This window comes from Bidens hawaiensis, unplaced genomic scaffold (genome assembly GCF_021521415.1).
Source record: "Bidens hawaiensis isolate Kalapana, Puna unplaced genomic scaffold, B.hawaiensis_p1.1 tig00034864_1, whole genome shotgun sequence".
NCBI classification, from domain to species: Eukaryota; Viridiplantae; Streptophyta; class Magnoliopsida; order Asterales; family Asteraceae; genus Bidens; species Bidens hawaiensis.
The window spans coordinates 38196-59978 of NW_027496056.1; the positions used below are offsets into that span (position 1 = coordinate 38196).

Consider the following 21783-nt stretch of genomic DNA (forward strand, 5'->3'; position numbering starts at 1 on the left):
GACGACGGCTGGTTTTTTTCAAATCTAGGCTTAGGTGAATTTTTAAAACAAATCCAGACACATCGTAGATTTTAAAAAATTCACCCGGCGCCTAGAACAATCCACCCGACGTTTAGATTTAAAAAAGACAGGAGGCGCGGGAAACATTTTTTTTGGATAGGTCAGAAAAAAATGGATATAATGAAGGCGGTTGGAATTGTATGGACATTTTGGGGATTCATCATCATCATCATCATCGTACTCAGTATATCCCACCAATAGCAAAGCTATGGTAGGGTCTGAGGAGGGTAAGATGTAGACAGCCTTACCTCTACCCTATAAGGATAGAGAGGCTGCTTTCGGTGAGACCCCCGGCTCGATAGTAGTTTTGCATCGAGCCTTGGACATAAGGCACATAGCACTCAATCATCGGGACACCGGCTGATCGGTGCATGTACCCTTGTCTTTCGGCTATCAACGCCACTACATGATGCCTGACATTTTGGGGATTACCATGGTCAAAATGGACATTTTTGTCATTTTCCCGAAAGTATTTACTTGACTATGTATGAGTTCAGCTGGCTTCAAGCTCGTTTTCTAAAAAGTTGAGTTTTGTTTGTGAGTCGTATCTTTAAGGTCAAGTTTGTTTAAACCATGCGAATTGGTAACTAAGCATATAAATTGTGGTCTTAGTAATTATTGAAGAATTTTACAAAAACTATTTTTGAGGCGTTTTGCAACATGTGACATTCCAATCAGTAACGAAAAATTTTACAAAAAGTGGTGTAGTGGTAAAAAGCCCCCCCTCGCAATCACAACATTTTGTCTCCATTTTCTCACAACAAGCCATTGCAAAACTTGGCTCACAACTGGGGGAGAGGGTGAGCTTGTTTTGAAGTCCACAACAAGCCACTGGAACATAACTAGCCAAAGCTCGAGTGTGTGATGTGAAATTAATACATTGAAGTCCAAAAAAAGTTTGAACATAAAAATACATTGGGCTCGTCAAGGCTCGACGAGCCTAAACGATATAACTCAGGCTCGATAAGATTTGGCTTGTTTTGAATCTTGAGTAGCTTGTGAGCGGGTTAGCTCGTTTGCACCCTGATCCCCATCAAAACGAATACAAATGCATAACATCTTATTTTTGTATCTCCTTTTCAAAATATCAATTTGATATTTAATGCTACATCTATTTTTCAAACACATTTTTAAAAAATAGTAACACACCCACACACACTCATACACGGTAAGAAACATCATGTTGAAAATGGACGGCAAGTGGTAAAACACCATAATAAAAAAAAATTATAAAACGCTATGTTTTAACACCTGACATATAAAACACCATGTACAAAACCTAAAACATCATGTATATATTTAAAAACACCATGAACATAATATAAACACCATGTATAATCTCAAAAGGTGATTTGTGACATAAAGTTTTAACACTATGAGGAGGGGTAACGATTGTGTTAAATGAAAACAAACCGGACTGTAACACTGTATGGATCTGGAAATCCATTGTTGAGTCGGGTAAAGACCCAGGCGAAATAAGATAACTGAAACATATCTTGAAACGGGTCTAAAAAAGGCGAGGAGTGTTATGAGGTTGATTACTGACAAAAATATGTTTTAATTTATCGGAGTAGATAATTACTTTTGGGTTTAAGGTTTAGCGCTACGAGATTGACAAGTAACAAAAATATGATATTTATTTTCCATATGATTTGAGTTTTAAGTAAATGTTGTAGGTAACTCGGGCTCGGGTCCGTTTTTGAGTTACGGTTCGAGTTTAATTAAAACAGTTTAGATCAATTTTAAGTCTTAAGTCGAACTTTTAGTTAAACTAGCTGTGTTTGAACCGTTATGACGTTTGGGCACGAGCTGTTTGAACGGGCCATCGGGCCCGAAGCCCATTAAAGTGTTAAAATTATAGATAAAAAGACAAATACAACCAATTTAACATACTATATTAACATAACCTGTGTTCATAAAATATCACTCCCCATTGCCTATAATAAACATTTGGCAACACATAATCAGGGTCAAATGACCAAACTGCCCTTCGTTATTGCTTCCCTTTCGGTTTCGGTGAATTCTGCAGAAACTGATGATGACGTGGAGAAGCGTTAGGTATCGACAATGTTCGTGGATGTTGCGGCCCGTTTCTTGGAGATGGGCCTGCACCCGTTCGGTCCGGGTCCGTGCTGGGCCCGGCCCGTTCGTGTTGAACTGTTTGTAAATAATAAGACGAGCCTGCCATGTCTCTGAGAGCTGGCAACGGTTCTAGACATTCAACAACTTCACTCATTAAGGGCCGGGCTTTCGGGTCACGGCTAAGACAACGGGCCGCAAGTTGGGCCGCTTTTTGGGCCCCTTTTATTGAGAACTGGCCTTCTAATCGAGGGTCGATTAACCTGTAAAACCGTCTCTTTTCTCCTAATTGCGGGCGGGCCCACTCAACGAGGTTGTGTTCACCGTTTGGACGTTTTTTGTCCATTGATCTCCGCCCGGTCAACATTTCAAGTAGAACAACACCGAAGCTATAAACGTCACTTTTTGAACTCAGATGTCCTGAAAAGAAACACAAACTTTAAATTTGTATAGAACCATTTTTATAATTAAAAAAGTTAATGGCTTGAAAAGAAATAACCGACCCGTAACTGAAACAACTGACATAACCGAACTCAACCCAAAACCAACGGTTTCGTTTGATGTTTTTCATTTGAATCGGATTTCCGATCTGGTTCCGGTTATGCGTGTATGATAATACCGAACCAAAACACACACGTAAAAACCGGAAAAAAAAAAGCCAAAAACCCAATTTTTGTTATTAAAATTATGAATTAAAAACTTTATTTTATTAATGTTAAGTAAATTAATAAAAAATTTAATAAATTGTGTAATGAATTTTAGGCCAAAATAAGTAATAATCAATTAAATCATTAATTAACAAAAACATTTAGGCCGAAAACTTCATGACCAAAAAATTTAAACCGAAATGGCAAAACCAAAACCCAACAGTTTTCATAATCCGAAACCGAACGGTTTTCAAAAACCCGGTTTTTCGGTTTTTGGCTCGGTTTGAGTCAAACAGGTCAACCGAGTAAAATTATAAATAAATAAATAAATATTTTGTTCTAAAACTATGTTATTTTTGTAATAGTTTAACACAGTTATTATATATAAAGAAAACCTAAACTTTTAAACATTAAGTATTTCAGATCAACCCAACCCGACCCATACAAAAAGTTTACCTGTCATCACATATTCAGGAGCTGCATAACCATAAGTTCCCATGACCCGTGTAGATATGTGAGTTTTATCACCTTCCGGGCCGTCTATAGCAAGCCCAAAATCAGAAAGTTTGGCATTGTATTCCTGACAAAAACAAATTATCATAAATACAACAAAACACGAAACCAAAATTTGTTAAAATTATCGGGCAATACATTATACATACCGCGTCTAGCAAAATATTGGACGTTTTAAAATCCCGATAAATAACGGGCCGTTTTGCTTCTTCGTGAAGAAAAGCAAGACCTTTAGCAGCACCGAGTGCGATCTTCATTCGAATGGACCATGGAAGAGGCAATGATCCTACAAAAAAAATGTTTAAATAAAAAAAGTCAAGTAAACTGCGGTTTTCGTTGCTGTGGTTTGTCCAAATATGTGGTTTTAGTCCAATAGTTTCAAATTTGCGATTTTCGTCCTTGTGGTTTCATTTCACTTGCAATTAAACCCGAACACACTAACGTCGTTAAGTTTGATCGTTAAACTCATCAGTGTGCCACTCACGTGAGAGGGCAGTTTTGTCCTATATATTCCCGAGTACACCCCACCTCCTTTCGTGAGGTGGCTTGCGAATTAGGGTATGGGCACGTTGATTGATTTAAGGACCATGCTTAACGGGGTTAGTGGGGTCTGGTTAATTGCAAGGGAAATGAAACCACATGGATGAAAATCGCAAATTTGAAACTATTGGACAAAACCGCACATTTTGACAAACCACAGGGACGAAAACCATAGTTCATTAAAAAAATTCTTTTTTTTAAATAAACGATGAAATTGTATTTAAGAAAAAAATAATGTTTACATCAAAACAAAAGGCAAACGGGCAACAAGCTGCGCCACAAGCCCTTTTTGAATAGTATTTAAAAAAAAAGTCTAATTATTTGATTATGATTAATAAATATTTATAAGTAAAAACGAGTGATTAAAAGATAAGAAAAATAACATACTTCTGAATAAATGGTTTTCCAAGCTTCCTCTAGGCAAGAACTCGTACACTAGCAACCGTTGATCGTCTTCGATGCAATAACCGATCAGTTTGACAAGATTCGGGTTTACAAGATCACCTAAAAAGTTCACTTCTGCCTGCCATAATCAAGATTCTTTTTTAGAATTTAAAGCCTTAAAAGATTAAGGGTGTCAGTTGAGTCGAGTAGGGTTGACTGGTTTCAGGTTGGCGGGTTGAAATGACTTATCTTTTAATCATGTAAAAGATATTGACCCTAACTTGAACATGTTAAAATTGTGTAACTCGAACACGACCAGTTCAACTTTTTATCTAAACGTGTCAAATGGGTCAACAAGTTGGCAGGTAATAAGTAGGGGTGCAAACGAGCTCGGCTCGTCTCAAGCTCTATTTTCAAAGCTCGAGCTCGGCTCGTGAGTAGAAGTTCCAAGCTCGAGCTTGGCTTGTTTCGAGATCTATTTTTAAAGCTAGAGCTCGGCTCATTTACAATTTATTAATTATTTATATATATATATATATATATATAATTATTTTTATATATTTTATTCGATTATAACTTTATGTATAAAATAATATATGTTATTTAGTTATTTTTATTTATTTTTTCATAACATTATATATATATATATATATATATATATATATATATATATATATATATATATTTACTAATAATTATTAAATACATATTTTAAAAAATTATTTAAATGACAGACTCATATAGGCTCACGAGCCGGCTCGAGCTCGATAAGTGAAGCTCAGGCTCGGATCGCTTATTAAACGAGCTTACTTTTAGGCTCAAGTTCGGCCCTTACGTGTAAATTAGGTTGGCGGGTTGTAATAATCAAACGGGTTAAACAGGTCAATCCAAATGTGGCCCATTTATTAAACGGGTCATATATACCAACCCAAAACCTCATTATCTACATGTCGTGTTTCGGGCCACCCTAAAAAAAATTCACGAAACCAGACTTTCGGTCCAAAAGGCGAAAAATTTACGAACCAGCCACTCTTTATGGCCTTGAACACCATCATGATTCAATGTTTTGACAGCAACAGTAAGCCCAGTGCCCGGTTTCACCGGTGCAGTTCCATTCTCTTCAATCCATCCTTTAAAAACGCACCCAAACCCCCCTTCACCAAGAAGACTTTCGGGCCGAAAATTTCTCGTTGCCGATTTTAGATCATTAAATGCAAATTTCCTAAGACGCGACGCGACTTTAAGTTCTTCTGGTGGCATGTTGTTGTTTTGACAGTTGGTTGTGGTAGTTAGGATGTCTGGTTGTTGATCTTTGCTAGTATTAGTAGCTGATTTAGTTTCTGCAAACATATATAATAATAATTGTTACATTCAACATGTAATCTTTAAAATGGTAAAGTTGGTTCATGTCATAGGGGTCTGCACAAAACCAAAAAAAACAAACCGAAACCAGAAAAACCAAAAAAACCGAACCGAAAAAACCAAACCGAATTAGAAACCGGCGGTTCGGTTTTGAACTTTAGCAAAAACCGAATTATTGGTTTTGGTTCGGTTTTGTATTTTGTTAAGAACCTAAAAAACCGAACCGAACTAACCAAAAAATCGAAATAAGTATAACATCTTAACTTAAACCATTAAACCAAAATCTACCAATGACTATTTGTTTAGTTTTAGCATATTGTTAATAACACATATATTTGGTTTCTACATATGATTCATAACTAATAATATTGGTACTTTTAGTTTTGATTTTGAATTTTGATTTTAATATGTCTTTTATTTTCTTTTAATGTTTAAGTCCAAATATTCAATATTCTATTAATCATTAGTTTAACGAGAAAAAATATATCTAGCCCAATTTCAATATTCTGGGTCAATTTTTTTTTTTGTCTAAAAGGTTTTGGCTCGAATAGCAAAACCGAGAAAAACCGCATCCAAAACCGAACCGAACCCAAAAACCAGGAACCGAAAAAACCAAAACCGAACGGTTTTAAATATCATAAACCGAAAGTTTGGTATCGGTTCAGTTTTAGTCAAAAACCGAACCGCCCACGCAAACCCCTAGTTCATGAACATAATTGCATATTCTAAAATTTGGAAAAAGTAACTAAATAGAAAAAAGCTAAACAACCAGTTGGACCGAACCACATAAATCGTAAAGTAGTTGACCAGTCAACTTGCTTTGGTTTAGACAGTTTGGTCGGTTTCAACGGTTTATGAATGCTACTTGTCCTCATACATGAAAAGTGTTGTATGGTAAAGTTTGTTGATGTATAAAATGCATATATATATTACATAATTGTACATTCTAAAATTTGAAAATAAGTAATTAAAACCGGCTGCAAGTTGCAAAGCGTCGGCCAAACTGATAAACTGTCAAACAGCAAAAACAAACTGTGAAACGAACCGACTTGTTTCAGTTTAGACGATTTTGGTCGGTTACAACGGTTTATGAAAACTACTAGTCATCATAAATTATTACATTTTTTAATTAGTTTTGCAAAGAATCTCTTCTTTTTTTTCTTTTTAAGTCTTCAATTTTACCCTCTTGTTTGTACAAATCAATCCAAATTGTTTGTATATTTGTCAAAAGACAAAAGAGTACATGAATATTGGGGGTATATTTGTCAAATCCAAATTGTTTGTACAAATCAATCCCATCTCATAACATTCTAGGATTTTCCAATAAAATACACCATAAATTAGTTAGCAGGGAGAGGTACAAATCAATCACTCATTTATATCTCTAACTTAAAAATAATAAAATAAAAACAGAACATGTCATTAAATATTAAATAAGTTAAGGATGTTCACCGTCCGGTTGTTCGGTTTTGATAAATATACAAACCGATTTCATGGTTCAGTTTTGACAGTTTAACCCTTTTTTTCTATTTTATTTATAAATCATTAGCTTGCATTAAAAAAATTAACATGGTATTAATTATGATATATACCTATATTTAACCATATGTTTCAAAAATGAAATAAAAATATATACATAATAGAACCGGTTCGGATGTAAAACACCACCTATTCCAAGTTCCAAATCGGCCCGAACCATTAAACCACCAAAACCGAACCATAAAACCAAACTTTCTACTTTTGGTTTTAAAGGTTTATGAACACCACAAACAAGTTTATATAAAACAATTTATGAAAGAACAAACACGAACAAAATGATAAATATATGGCTAAAAAACAGATTCAAGATTTTACCAAATTCACTACTGATGCCACTAGTGGAGCTATCAACTTTGGATCTTGAAGAAATACAGCTGCCAATAACTCTCCATTTATTCCAACATCCAACAAAATTTTGACCACTTTTTTTCTTATTTTTGATCTTTGTGTTCTTGATCTTTGAGCTCATAACATGCAAAGATTCCACCTTTACACCTTCTTCATCACCAGATTTCATATTTCAAAACAAACCCTAATATCAAGACTGCTTAATATCATCAATCAACAATAAAGATCCAAACTTTTCCAACTTTTTAGTGATATTATTGATCAAGATTGATGAGTTGGATGCAAGAAACAAAACCCAGTTGGGATTTAAGAAATTTTCTGATACAAATTATGAAATCAAGACTTTTGGGTATGATCAATCAAAGCCCACCCACAAAAAAAGATTCAAAATTTTCCAACTTTTTAGTGATATTATTGATCAAGGATGAAAGAAACAAAACCCAGTTGGGATTTAAAATAATTTTGCTAAACATAAACCAACCCACCAAAAAAGATTCAAAATTTACAAACTTTTTAGTGATATTATTGTGCAAGATTGATGAATTAGATGCAAGAAACAAAACCCAGTTGAGGTTTAAAATATAATCTTTCAAAACAACCCCTGAATTCCTGAAATCAAGATTCTTGGAAAGACTCAAAATTTTCCAATTTTTGAGTGATTTTTTGGTTCAAGATGGAAGGTGGAAAATGATGGCACTAAAACAAGAATGAGTTTTTTTTTTTTATTTGGACTTGCACACACAATAAAATTCCCTCAAATTCCAAAAGAATTTGGATTTTAAATGATGGTTGAAAAGGCTTAATTTAGAGCTTTCAAAAACAAGATGACAACTTTTTTTTTTATAAAAATGATTTGTAGAAAAACAAAATGGAGATTGAGATCACATTTAAAATTTGGAGAGAGAAAGAGAGAAGGTGCAAGTTGCAAGCTGTATGAGATATACATAAGTACCCACCACCAGGCACCACCTTGTTATGTCTATTGTCTAGTACTCCAAAAAGATTTGAAATCACAAAAAAGGTATGACTTGTTCAAAGTCACAATGACAAATAAAAGGACAATTTTTATATCACAAGCAATGTTTTTTAAAAAGATTTTACAAAATTATAGTTTTAATGGTATAGAGTGGTAAGGGAGAGACTTTGTGTTTCATGTGACTCATGTTCGATTCTTGCCCTAGCATTTAGATTCAGCTGCGCCAGGATGATGATGATGGGAGACTAAGCGAGTAAGTTGCGTCTACAGCATAGCTTTAAAGGGGGCGGAGTGTCCCTGGGCACCGTCGTTTTTCAATTTTCACGATTATGTCTGAAATTTTTTTTAGGTATTGAGTTCGGTCACCCCTCAGTGGCTTTGGTTACCCCTATGACTTAGCCCAAGCTTCGTCACTGAATGACGTTCACTAGTTGGATCCTTGAATTGAACGAGTTTTCTCTCACCGCAAGGTCATGCCTTCGGCGAGTGTTCGCAAGTGTTGGCATCAGGTGAGAGTTTTCCCCGGATTGAAAGGTGAGTGTATCTCGATGTATTGAATTTAGCCAGTGGCTCATTTAGAGAATTTGTTGGTCATTCAAAATAAAAGTTTCTTATCTTAACCTTATGAAGACTGGTTATATTTTATTTGATTTTGTCGATTTTAGTTTCTTATCTTAGCCTTGTGAAGGTATGATATATTTTATCTGATTTCGTTAGTTAGCAGAATGTTTGTATGACTTCATGAGTTTTTCTATAAGGTTCTAAATTTCTAGTAAGTGTTCGATTCCTCTTTGTAGTAGACGCCTGATACTATAATGTAGTTTATATTGGTTTCTTGTCTTAACCATTTGTTAATAAGTTACATTTTACGTGGTTCTGGCGGGGTATTCATATAGTCCAATTAATTTTCCCGACGGATTATGAAATTCGTTTGAATCCTCTTTATAAAGTATAATCGATGTCTAGTATTCGAATTTAGTTTTGGTTAGCTTCCGGTCTAAACTCATTGAATGGAAAATAAGTTGCATTTTACACAGAGGCGGAGCCAATATATAAATAGGGGGAAAGGCCCCTGTATGCGGAGGCGGATCTATGACGGTGTAGGAGCTCTCGCCGGAAAATCAGTGGCGTCGGTTAGTGGTTCCGGGTTCGTGCGGTCCTTCGAGTGGTTGGCCGAGGTATCATGCGGCGGAGATGATGAATGACGGTGTCGGTTTTGATGAGTGACGGTGTTTTTGTACCGACCCAGTTTAGCGAATGGCTTCGAGTTATGGTTTTGAGTTATGTTTAGCGAATTAATGGCTTTGATGAGTGATAGTGTTTTTGTACCGACCCAGATAGGGAAATCAATGGTTTTTGATTGAACTATGGTTTTGAGTTATGTTTAGCGAATTAATGATTTGGTATTATATAACCACTATTTGTTTTTTACCAATCTAGTTTAGCCGACCCAAATTTTGCCCCCCGTACTTAAAATTTATATATTCGCCACTGATTTTACATGGTTTCCTAATTAGCATGGTATTTGTATGATCACATGAGTTGTAATCTTTTTTATTTAATTGGGATCTAAAAATATCAATGTTATGGGAAATATTAATTGTGATCTCTTATCTTGATTTGGTTGGATTACAAGAGAAAATAAAAAATATACAATGTGATGTTATTGTTTGATAACATTCCAAGTGATAGTTTGGGGACTTGAAATGTATAAATCATAGTTAGTGACCTATTTGAATACCAAACAATATCTTGGGGATTTTTATATTATGTGAAATAAAAGCCAGTGACCTAATAGTAGATCTTTGAAGTAAAGTTTAAAAAAAATCACAAATCTAATCTCCTTTTATATTAACAAGTTTTTAGTTAGAAGTGAGTGTGAGTTTAACACCTAAGGCTTATTATTTTATTGTAATTAGTTTATAAAATCTATAAAAAGATTATGTATTTTCTCTTCACATGCAAACCCAAACCCGACTGAACATGTAATCTGAACCTAAAATCCAAATATTTACATGTATTTTTGGAAAGAGAGAGTTTGTATGTTGCAAGTCGAGAAAATTAAAAAATTCACGTGAAGTCCAATGTATCAGTGAAGACAGTGAGCGATTATGCCATCGAAAAATAAGACGAGTGAAAATGAGTAGTAGGTGATAATAATAATAATAATAATAATAATAATAATAATAATAATAATAATAATTTAGATATGAGTTGTGATAAGTGAAAGATATTAAGAACCTATACCGACCATGTTTATAATAAATACTTTTAAACTTAATAAAAACTAATAATTTTATATGAACAAAACAATTATGTCTTCATGGTGTTAGTATTTTATTTTTCCAAATAATAAATAAACCATAGCTCATTAAGACTTTAAGAGCATGCATGCTACCGGTCTGGTCATGTTCATGCTCCATTTTTTATTATTTTGAGGATTGGATAAAAATGAAATAAATAAAAAATTCAAGAACCGAATATATTACAACCTACCTAAGCAAAACCAATATAATAATTAATGAATATTAAACAAGGAAGTATTATATAAATGATGACTCATACTTGATCATTGTTAGGATACAATATCTGGTTTAGAGTTGATACAATCACATAAAAAATCATATTTTTATATTAAACTTATAATTAAATAAAAAATACATTGTATTAATTTGATTTTCATTAACAAATATACTATGGGAGCTTTGTAATAATGTAATTAGTGTATCTTAGATGATATATGCATATTTTTACAAATATACTATTATTATTAATATTAAAGATGTAGTGTCTGTAAAACTAGGTGCAATATCAACTTGAAGGACCGAAATGGTTGATACGAAAAGTATAAGGGTGGTACGGAAGATTTCAAGAGGCGGTCTGGTGGAGATCTAAAGTTCATAGACCAAGTTGAATAACTTAGTGTCATAGTTATCTTTTATTTATTATTAAATAAAATAGAAGTTTAGTTTGATTGTGGGTGTTATATAACCTATAAAAAGTTGTGGGTGTTATATAAACCTATGAAAAGTTTTATTTTAGTTAGTAGTATGAATTCCGTTCCTGTTTCTCATTAATAAAAAGAGTCGTATAAACATTTTATGCAAAATCGTGTTTGGTGTTCTTGATTCACTTGCCTAAGGTTTAACAGTGTCCTATTGGTATTACATGATTATGTAATAGCTAATTTTGAGGATAAATATTATTGTTCGGGCTAAGAGAAATCATGTTATATAATTTCAAATTGAAGTACTTAAATGAACTAAGCAAATCTCGAGTTGTCTAAATTAACGAATGAACGTGAACAAAAATTAAGAAAAATTAAGGTTAAATGAAGGTTATGTGATAAACAAGTCCGATCTCAAACTCCATACATCAGAATGAGTAAAATGGTTTAGACTATAGGTTGAACATATTTATCATATAAATACAACGTGTGTATACACACACATACATGTAGGATTCTCCCTCACATCTATGTGTATGTATAGCTAGAACCATCTATTTATATTAAATAACTTTCTAAACATAATACGACTAAAACTCATAACATCTTGTACCTCAAACAACTGGAAAAACATACTAATACATTAACCCTATCTTTTGACTATTTTACGGTTACCCCTTTGACTTTCACATATTGACTAATTAGGATTAACTTTCAATAGAATTCGGATATAGACCATGAAGTATGAATGAATGTTGTATGATTAAAGTTATATTGTATATGGGTTATCTAACATTCTAACTCATCTTGTGTGCCTTGTAAAGTGGGGTGAAGTGAAATGGTTGGAAAGTTGACTGTTATATGATACAATAATGTGTTTATTTTGTTGGAAGTCCATTCAAACATTTTATTTTGTCTTTATTGCCTAATCATGCTAGTTTAAGGTAAAAATATGGGTTGGTTTATCAAACCTAATTGTCAACAAGTTGAATACATGAACTAACTAGTGCTATAATCATTAAACACGTATTAATATTGTCACATTGACGGATTGCGAGGGGTTCTTTGATCCTCTTACCTATAAATTGTTTTATTAGTAGCGCCTTTAATGTCGCCGTTATCTTAGAATTTAATCCCTCAATTGTCGTTGATAAAAGAGTTGAATAGAATGTAAACATAATTCTTTATGACCTCTTTGTTGAACAATTCTTGTTCCACAAAACTATAATGGGATGCCTATATATTCGTATGATATATATGTTGGTTTGTCATGTCATTTTTATGGATGCTAGAGTCTATGAGGGAGACGTTTACTACAGATCGTTGGTTGTATAACACTATAACCAAATAAGACGTAATTAGAGGATAATGCTTCGTAGTAACACCCTATTGCTACGAGACATCTATATTAGATGTTTTGCTTATCAATTACATTGTCTTATTAACTCGTTGATTACGTGTTATACACTTGTGACTAGCCAATTTCTACAAGCTAACAAGTTATTTGAATGAAGGTGAATACATATTAAAATGTATTACTTTTTTTGATTAGCATATTTATAGTGTATCTTATGTATGATAATTATTATACAACTCTTAATTTATCTAGCAATTCTAAGCTTTATAAATCACCAATTATTATAAGTTGTTATTACAAATCCATTACTTTCAATATGACTTGATTAAGGCATGATCCATCATGTATTTCAACATAATTGACAAATGACCTCCTTCCTCACACTAAAGTCAAACAATGTGTTGTACTATAAATATGATTTTTCATGTATAAAAAATCGAGACGTGAATTTTTTTATATGATTTGGAAACAAGAAAAAAAACTAATACAAACCTTAATGTTCAATATAAACTAGGTAATCACAAATGAAAGAGTAAGGTGACATTTTCGTACTTGTGGTTTGACAAATAATGCGAATTGAATCCGAAAAGTTTATTTTTTGCATATGAACCCTCCACGTTCCCAATTCTTGCCAATTAAATCAAAATCACTAACCCCATTAAATTTAATCGTTAAGTTAAGGGCAGACATGTCTTTTCACTCTTTCTTTATTATAATACTTATTTCAATTAATTGCGGTTTTCATCCCTGTGGTTTGTCCAAATATGCGGTTTTAGTCCAGTAGTTTCAAATTTGCATTTTTCGTCTCTATCAAATGTGTAATCACTTCCAAGCTCGACTAGATTCTCAGCTAGTTTGGCTTACAAGAGTTGAGCTCGAGATTGGCTTGTTTCGGTCTCGAGCCCAGCTAATTTAGTATATATTAACTAATTTTTATTTTTATATATTTTAAAAAGAATCTTTAACAAGCCTAAGCTCGGTTCGAGTACGTGTGGTACGTTAAACGAGCCAAAAATCGCCCCTCAAGACTTGCCATTGGTCCATTCAATAAAATAATAAGCTTACTACTCTCCACTTCAACAGTAGCAAAATAATTAGGGCTTCTGCAACTATACACGCATGGGAAACAAAATCTCTAAACCCTACCTGCAGTCAATCCCTCATGATACGATGGAATGCATATTTTCTTTGGTAGATTACCGTGATCTTCAGAATTTCAAAGCGGCCTTCAAAGAATTTAACTATGTAATTAGCCGACCCGGATTTAGTGTTTACGCAGCAACAAAATTGGTGTTTGTGTTACAGAGAGACACTCTTAATCCAATCGGATTGCTGAAGGGCTACAATGAGCATGGTAATCTTCAAACTACTTTTGATTTTGGCAGACTTATGTACCCTCGTCGCTTTATTCCTAATTTCCTGGCTGCTAGTGGAGGCATGTTTCTTATTTTTATGCGTCCATTGTACCAATTACTTTTGCTTAACCCCGTAAAGAATAGCCATCAAGTTTTAGATTGGCCCTATGACACCACTCCCTACACTTTTAGTAACCCAAATCATGTCAACTTTGTTGTTAAAGCAGATGATCAAACACTATAATTTACGATTGTGTACGTAGATTTTGTTGGTGGCCATCCATTGTACTTCGTGTATCGGTCAGTGTTGGGGCATTGGTCCTGCACTGAGGCGACCGAAGCACAACATCCCAACCTTGTTAATAGAACCGACGAGAGGTCGATGCTGCTCTTGCATAACGAACCTTACCTTCTCTCTTTCCCCCCACGCAAGATACAAGATCCTTCCAAGAACTTTCTTTCACACGTTGACAAATTATCGTGTGCTGAGTGTTAACAAACCAGACGCTGGATATACTAACATATGGGGTGAGCATTATAATCAAAACTGGCTCTTCCTTGTAAACACACCTAAAAACATCGCAAACCCTAGCGTACAAACCTTGAAATCTGCTAGCCTATTCAGGCTAAATTTTGAAAAGACGAGGTTCGAACTCATCTCGCGAATCCCAGACAACTTTATCAAACAGATTCAAGCTCATAACGTCCGCTTCATGGGGTTTACTTTTGACGTTGACGAAGCTAAATGGATAGTGCGTGTGTATAACCAAGCACCTCTCCAGTACCTCGTGTTGGTTGTACCGCTTCATCTTTGACATCACCTACAATAGTTGGCCATCACTCCCACCAGTCGTTTCGTCTGGTGTCAGGGGTGTGTTTTATGCGTCCACTCCTGTCTTTGCTTCACTAAACACAACACGGTTAGTATTCTGTATGTAAACAACTATTAATCTCTTAAATATGAGTCATTAACGCTTGTTGGCATTATTGCATTTTTTTCTTTGTTTGTAGTTTTTGGTTAATAATTTTGAAAACAATTTGTCATAGTTTTGTCTGTTAAGTATATATGAAACATGTTTGATCATATCTTGTGTTATGTGGCTTTTTATATAATATCCGCACAGCGTGTGATTCATAGGTGCATATTGAAATTTCATTTATACATGTTTGATGTTTGTATAAATATGCTTTTTGTTTCTTAAATAGGTTATTACATAAAACAATTTTAACAATTAGAAGACAAATAAATTGCATATGCCCTTTAACAGGATTTGTTTAGTGATTGCCTGATTGGTATTTCAATCTGAACTCGTTGGTCTTAGTTTGCTGTTTCGGCTCGTTAAAGCAGTTTATGAAGAAATTTTATTTATCACGTGAAACATTTTTAACAATTAGAAGAGCAATAAATTGCAGAATTCGTTTAACAAAAATTAACGCAGAGCCCGTTTGACAGCAGTTTAACAAAAATTAGGAGAGCACACGATCGCCTATAAGCCCCGTCCAGCAATAAAGGGACAAGTCTTGGCTGATTTCATTGCAGAAGTCCCCGAAGGAAAAATTGAAGAGGCTCAGCGCGAGGCAGACCCTCCGCGAGCCAATGATGAATAAAATGTTTGGAGATTGTTCACTCACGGAGCTTCAAACAACGAAGGGTCCGGCGCAGGCCTAAAACTGGTGGATCCAGAGAATCATGAATATACTTACGCCATCAGGTTGGACTTCAAAAGCACCAACAATGAGGCTGAGTATGAAGCCTTGCTGGCTGGCCTGCGCATCGCGCACAAATTCGGAGTTAAAAATCTAGAGGCCCATGTTGATTCATACTTGGTAGCAGCACAGGTCAATGGCCTTTATGATGTCAAGGAGAACACCATGCCTCTATATCTAGAGCAGGCGAAAAAGCTCATCGAGCAATTTGACTGCTTCAGAATCATTCATATTCCGCGCAGTGAAAACAAATCTGCCGACGCGCTGAGTAAGATGGCATCAACCAGTTTCGATCACTTTGGCAAAGATGTCAGGGTAGAAGTAATGAGCAACCCGTCGGTGGTAGCGAAGTCTGTCCTTGTAACTCATACAACCCCTTCATCATGGATAACTCCAATAATGGAATTCTTGAGGGAGGGAAAGGTACCGGACAATCGCGCACAGGCGAGGAAGATAAGACACAAGTCGCAGAACTATGAACTGCTTGATGGCACATTATATCGACGCTCTTATCTTGGGCCGCTCATGAAATGCCTAGATGCTGAGGAAGCAAGCTATGTGATCAGAGAGATACACGAAGGAATCTGTGGAATACATGCTGGCCCGCGCATGGTGGTTGCCAAGGCAATGAGCGCAGGTTACTATTGGCCTGGCATGTAGTTGGACGCTCTAAAAGAGATCCAAAAATGCAAAGCATGTCAGAGCTATGCGCCAAACACCATGCGGCCAAAGAACAACTTGATTCCGGTGACCTCCGCATGGCCTTTCCACAAATGGGCAATCGATATTGTGGGTCCCCTACCGCAAGCGCAAGGGCGAGTAAAATTTTTGGTAGTGGCAGTAGACTATTTTACAAAATGGGTTGAAGCCAAGCCACTAGCAAAAATCACAGCCGAAGCGATGAAGCAGTTTATCTGGAGCCACATCATATGCCGTTTTGGCTTGCCCATGGAAATTGTGAGCGATAATGGCAAACAATTCACTGACAGGAAGATATCCAACTGGCTCAAGGAGTTGCGCATCAACCAAATCTTCACTTCGGTATACCACCCTCAGGGGAATGGCCAAGTGGAGCACGCGAATCAAAGCTTGTTAAATGGGCTGAAGAAAAGGTTGGAGGGAGAATCCCATTCTTAGGTCGAAGAGCTACCTAATGTCCTGTGGGCACACAGGACATTAAGCAAAACCAGCAATGGCGAATTCCCGTTCAGCCTAACCTATGGAACGGAGGCTATGATTCCAGCAGAAATTGGATGCCCATCCCATAGAGTGCTCATGATGAACAAGATTGATAACGAGCGCGAAAGGAGGTTGGACCTCAACTTACTTGAAGGGCGCAGAGAGGCGGCTATCATCAATGAAGCAAAATACAAGAAAAAACTGGAAAAATATTACAACCAGCGCGTGAAAGAATGCCACTTCAAGAAAAATGATTTTGTCCTTCGAAACAATGAAGCTAGCCGCGCAATACCCCCGGGAAAAATGTCCCCCAATTGGGAGGGACCTTATCAAGTCTTGGAAGAATTGGGAAAAGGCGCATACGCCTTAAAAGATTTGAATGGAAAGAAGATCCCGCGCGCATGGAACGCGGCACAGCTTAGAAAATGTTTCATGTAAAAATTGTCAAGTTTGTAATCAAGGCTTTTTAAGCCATTATGAATAATGATACGCGCTATCTTCTCTTAATGTGGATTCTATTACCTTTTGCATACATGTTTCACACTTCCCTTTATTAATTTTGAGCAATATGACAACATTGTATTGACATCAAAACGAAATAAAACGAAGTAAAACATACATGCGCGAGCTTCAAGCTCAAACGCGTTAACGAGTCTTAACTCTAAAACGTCAGGGCCTTAGCCCAATAATATGAGCCTTAGCTCAGGGCCTTAGCCCAATAATGTGAGCCTTAGCTCAAATCACTCACAACATCCATCCTACATGCTGCGCAGCCTGACCATAAAAATACCTAAGCACAACTAAGGCAAAGCAAATGCCAAAACATAGTTGTTAAGGTCTCAGGTCGAGGTCGCGCATGAAATTGTAATGGATATCTGAGTAACACATACTGACACGTAAAGGCTAAAAAACTCATAATTCCATATAATAAATGCGCGATAACGTCGCGCAAAAGAGGAATAATGAAAACGCCAAGGCACGTGTCAACATAATCAAGATATGGCAAAATCACTTACAATATGACAAGGGTTAAGTATAATAATTTCCTTACAACCTTGTTCTTATTCTAACGTGCAAGCATATCTTATATTCAACAAGCAAACATGCAATATAAAGAGATGAATGGGGAATGCGCAAGATGAGAAGAAGGGAAAAACAAAATTTCATTCCAAAGCATTGAAATTTACAAGTTTACAAGATGATGAGACACAAAACTACAAATAAAAAATAAAAAACATGAAGGGCTTCTCAGGTCTCCACGTCGACTTCAGCCTCTTCATCATCCTCATCACCGCCCTCAGCATCTGGCGCAGCTCGCTCCTCGTCATCTCCAAACTGACCATAGTCAAGTTGTTCATCCTGAATGGAGTCTTCTATCACAATAGTGTCAGGAGCGGATCCTTTGGCCACGCCAGAGCCGCTAGCAGGGGCAGCATTCCCCGCGCCATCATCGCCGCCACCAGCCCCTTCGCACTCGTCAAGTAATTTCTTTAGCGCGCCGAGATCGGGCTGGTCAGCAAACGCGGATATCTGCAAATCATAAGGAAAAATATGAGTACAAAAAGACTTGGAAAATAAGTCAAGGTAATCTCATTAAGGTTAAAATACCTGCGCAAGGATGGGAATGGGAGTATTCAAATACTTCTCCCCCATCTGGGCCATGTCCGCGCAGGCAACGTCGCTCTGATAAGGGTAGTCGGATGGGTTCTTCTTCAGCATGCCATATTCATAGCCATCCTTAAACCCTTCAGCTCGACCCACCAAGCGCGCGGCAGCGTTGCAATCCATCACAAGGGCCTGAAACTCGTCTGAGTATTTCATCGCGTAAGCGCAACGAGACATACCCTGTGAGATTAGCCAGTGGCGATTCTGCGCGAGGGAAGCAACAGACGTCTCAAGAGCAGGAATCTGAGAGTTTAACAACTCAACAGTTTCCTTAGTCTGTTTCAGCTCCTCTTTGTCGGACGCTGTTGCCGCCAAGGCTTCTTCCTTTTCCGCTCGCGCAAGCTCGAGTGCTTCCTGGCTAGACGCTGCCGTCGCCAAGGCTTCATCTTTCTCGGCCTGCGCGGCCGCCAGCTCCTTCTTCAGGCGCGCAACCTCACTCTCCAGTGATGATTTGTCAGTTATAGACTGGACAAGAGCTTGGTCACGCGCCTCGGCGTCCAGCTCCAAGTCGCGCACTCTACGCGCGTACTTGGCCGCGTCCGCCTCGGCCGCCTATAGCTTCTCCCGCGCAGCCTGTAGCTCATGCCCGCGCTTCACGAAGGCGGTGTTGGCACTTGCTCTGTTCTCACTGAGCTCTGCTTGGAGCTTCTCAGCTCTCTCTCGAGCATCAGAAAGATGCCAAGCAGACACTTTAGCCTCTTGCTTGGCTTCCGCAAGAGCATCACGTACCTTTACGTAATCATAGCGAAGCTCTTGGGAGGCAGCAAAGAAAGCCGACCCAGCAAACAGATGATCGTTGAGCAAGTCATCGCGAGCGCGGCCCTCCTGAAACCTCCTTTCAGCTGGAGGCACAGAATGAGCCCAGAAGTCCTCACACACACCCATGGACTGAAATGAGCTGTCCTCAGTAATGTTCCATCTCGGGCGGTAAATGTGATCGGCTTCCTGCAAACACAAAGTAATGATCTAAGTCATCAAAACACTAATATGGAAGTCCGCGCAGCGGAGCAAAAACGAACCTATACCTGCGGGGATGAAGCAGAAAAGTCAGCGCCAGCCCCACGAGAAGGCTGCGCCGGAAAATCTCGTGGCGCTGCAGGGCTGGCGCGGCCGCCGTCGGAGTCTTCAACTTCAAACTCCTCATCCTCCGCTGAAACAGGCCTTTTCTCCTGCGACCTAGAACCAAAATCAGTCTCGCGAGGAGGGCTGTGCGCAGGAGGAGGTGAGGGAGGTCTAGACGCCGCCAGGTCGGCGCGTAAAACAGCCTCCTGCTCCTTAGTAATCCCGATGAGGGGAGATTCAGTGCTTGCAGGAGCAGGAGCAGAACCAACGGCGCTGGCACCGGCGCCAGGAGTGCCGCCAGCAGCTTGTACGCCAGCAATGACTCCTATGAAAAAATCAACAAAAAGAAATGGTTCATGACTTGATCTAAAAGAAAAAAGTCAGAAAATAAAAGCGCAATACATACCTTGGCGCAACTCCGTTCGCGAGGCAAACATCGCCATGAAGTCCATTCTCCCCTTTTTTGAGGGTAAAACAGGGGACTTCGAAGCGACCTCCGGCGCAGGCTCGGCACCTTGTTGCGCCTGAGGTTGGTCCACCAAGGTCGCCAGCTCTACAAACATTTAAGTGAGCAAGGATTCATTAGTAATTCTATCAGAATCGCGCTCATAGAACCATAAAAGATAAGCAAAGTATACCTGTCGAAGGCGCAACGCCGCTTCCCTTTTCCGCCGCGCGAAGGGAGGAGGTAGTGGCACCATACCTCGTGTGGACAGGAGGTCTGCCCACTTTTTGAGGCAGGGAAGACAAGGAAAACTTGGTGGTAAACACCTGGGTTTTCTCAAGTCCCTTCGCCTGAGTAGGAGGATCCTGAACAACAGGGGCATCATCCTTCTTCTGTTTCTTACTGGCCCCTGCGCCAGTTTTCCCTTTAGCCTTACGCTTTAGTTGGGGCGCCTCCTCCTCCTCCTCCTCTTCCGCGAGCTCCAGCTCGTAGTTTTCGAGCGCATCTACAATACACGCAACAGAAAGGTTAGCCAAATCTGGTATTATAAAGGCATAAGCATAAGTACAAAGGCTTACCAGGCGCATCGCTGTCAAAAAGAAATCCCAGATCAACAGGGATGAACATGTCATCGAAGCGATCCGGGAAGCCAACCTCCCCAGCACCCAGCGCGACGGAGCCACCCTCCATATGCTCATCATAGGCGGCGTGGATATACTTCTTGCTGACTGCACAAAACAAGTCAAAGGATATCAGCAAAACGAGTTATATTCGCGCAAAAGTAAGGCAATGAGATTAACTTACACAAGCCGTCAACTTGGATAACGGGCTCAGTCGCGCTGTCCGCCCATCTCCTGCTCATACCAACCCCCAGTAGCGCCTCCTCGCAAATGTTCTTGGCGGGGGATGGTTCGGAAGTCAACTTTTTAACCCAGGCGCCAGTTGGGTTCTTGAAGACACCCACATCCGCAGGCGCAGAAGAGATCGCGCGCATGGTCATGCGGATGGGGATCACACCAGCCCTGATATAGAAAAACCTCTCAGACCAGTCATGAAGGCTCTTGAATGAAACAGTGCAGCACTTGACCTTCGGACTGCGAGGAATAAATGAAAACCAAGAATCTTGGATCTTGGGCTTATAAAAAAACTGAAAGCGCCGAGGGGTGGGCTCCTCGCGCTGAGATTTGCACATGAACTCAAAATGAGTCATGCGCACGAGTCCAAACGGATGGACTTGGGATATATGAATCCCATAAAACCTAAGCACCGCACCCACAAACCTTGTCATCGGGAGACGAAGGTTGCAGTGGGTGAAAAAATGGCAGTAAAGGGATATATAGCCGGTAGGCGGGTCCGCCGCCGTTTGCCCGGCCGCCGGCAGCATGCAGCCATACTCAGGGAGAAAACCCTGAGAGGCGATAAGGCTGTCGAAATCGGCCTGCCTCAGTTTGCAGGGGATCTCATCCCACTTCTTCACTGCCTTAGTCCTCCCTACCTCCTCCGATGAGGCCTCAGCAGCCTTCTTCCCCTTGCCGGTCTTCTTCAAAGTTGACATTACTAGCGATTTAACACGGCGATTGTTGGGGGAGATTGTGTTGTCTGAACTATCAGACATACA

At 38.3% G+C, this 21783-nt stretch overlaps 1 protein-coding gene across 1 annotated transcript; it reads right to left on the reverse strand.

Moving 5' to 3' along the window:
• Positions 1-1919: 1919 nt before the first annotated feature.
• LOC143586751 (serine/threonine-protein kinase PBL34-like) lies at positions 1920-8028 on the reverse strand. Its single transcript, XM_077068225.1, has 6 exons — positions 7440-8028; positions 5247-5563; positions 4227-4362; positions 3449-3585; positions 3243-3366; positions 1920-2559 (listed from the first exon to the last, which is right to left on the reverse strand). Exons 1-6 carry the CDS (start codon positions 7639-7641, stop codon positions 2054-2056), a joined length of 1422 nt encoding a protein of 473 aa, XP_076924340.1. The 5' UTR covers positions 7642-8028; the 3' UTR covers positions 1920-2053.
• Positions 8029-21783: the final 13755 nt, after the last annotated feature.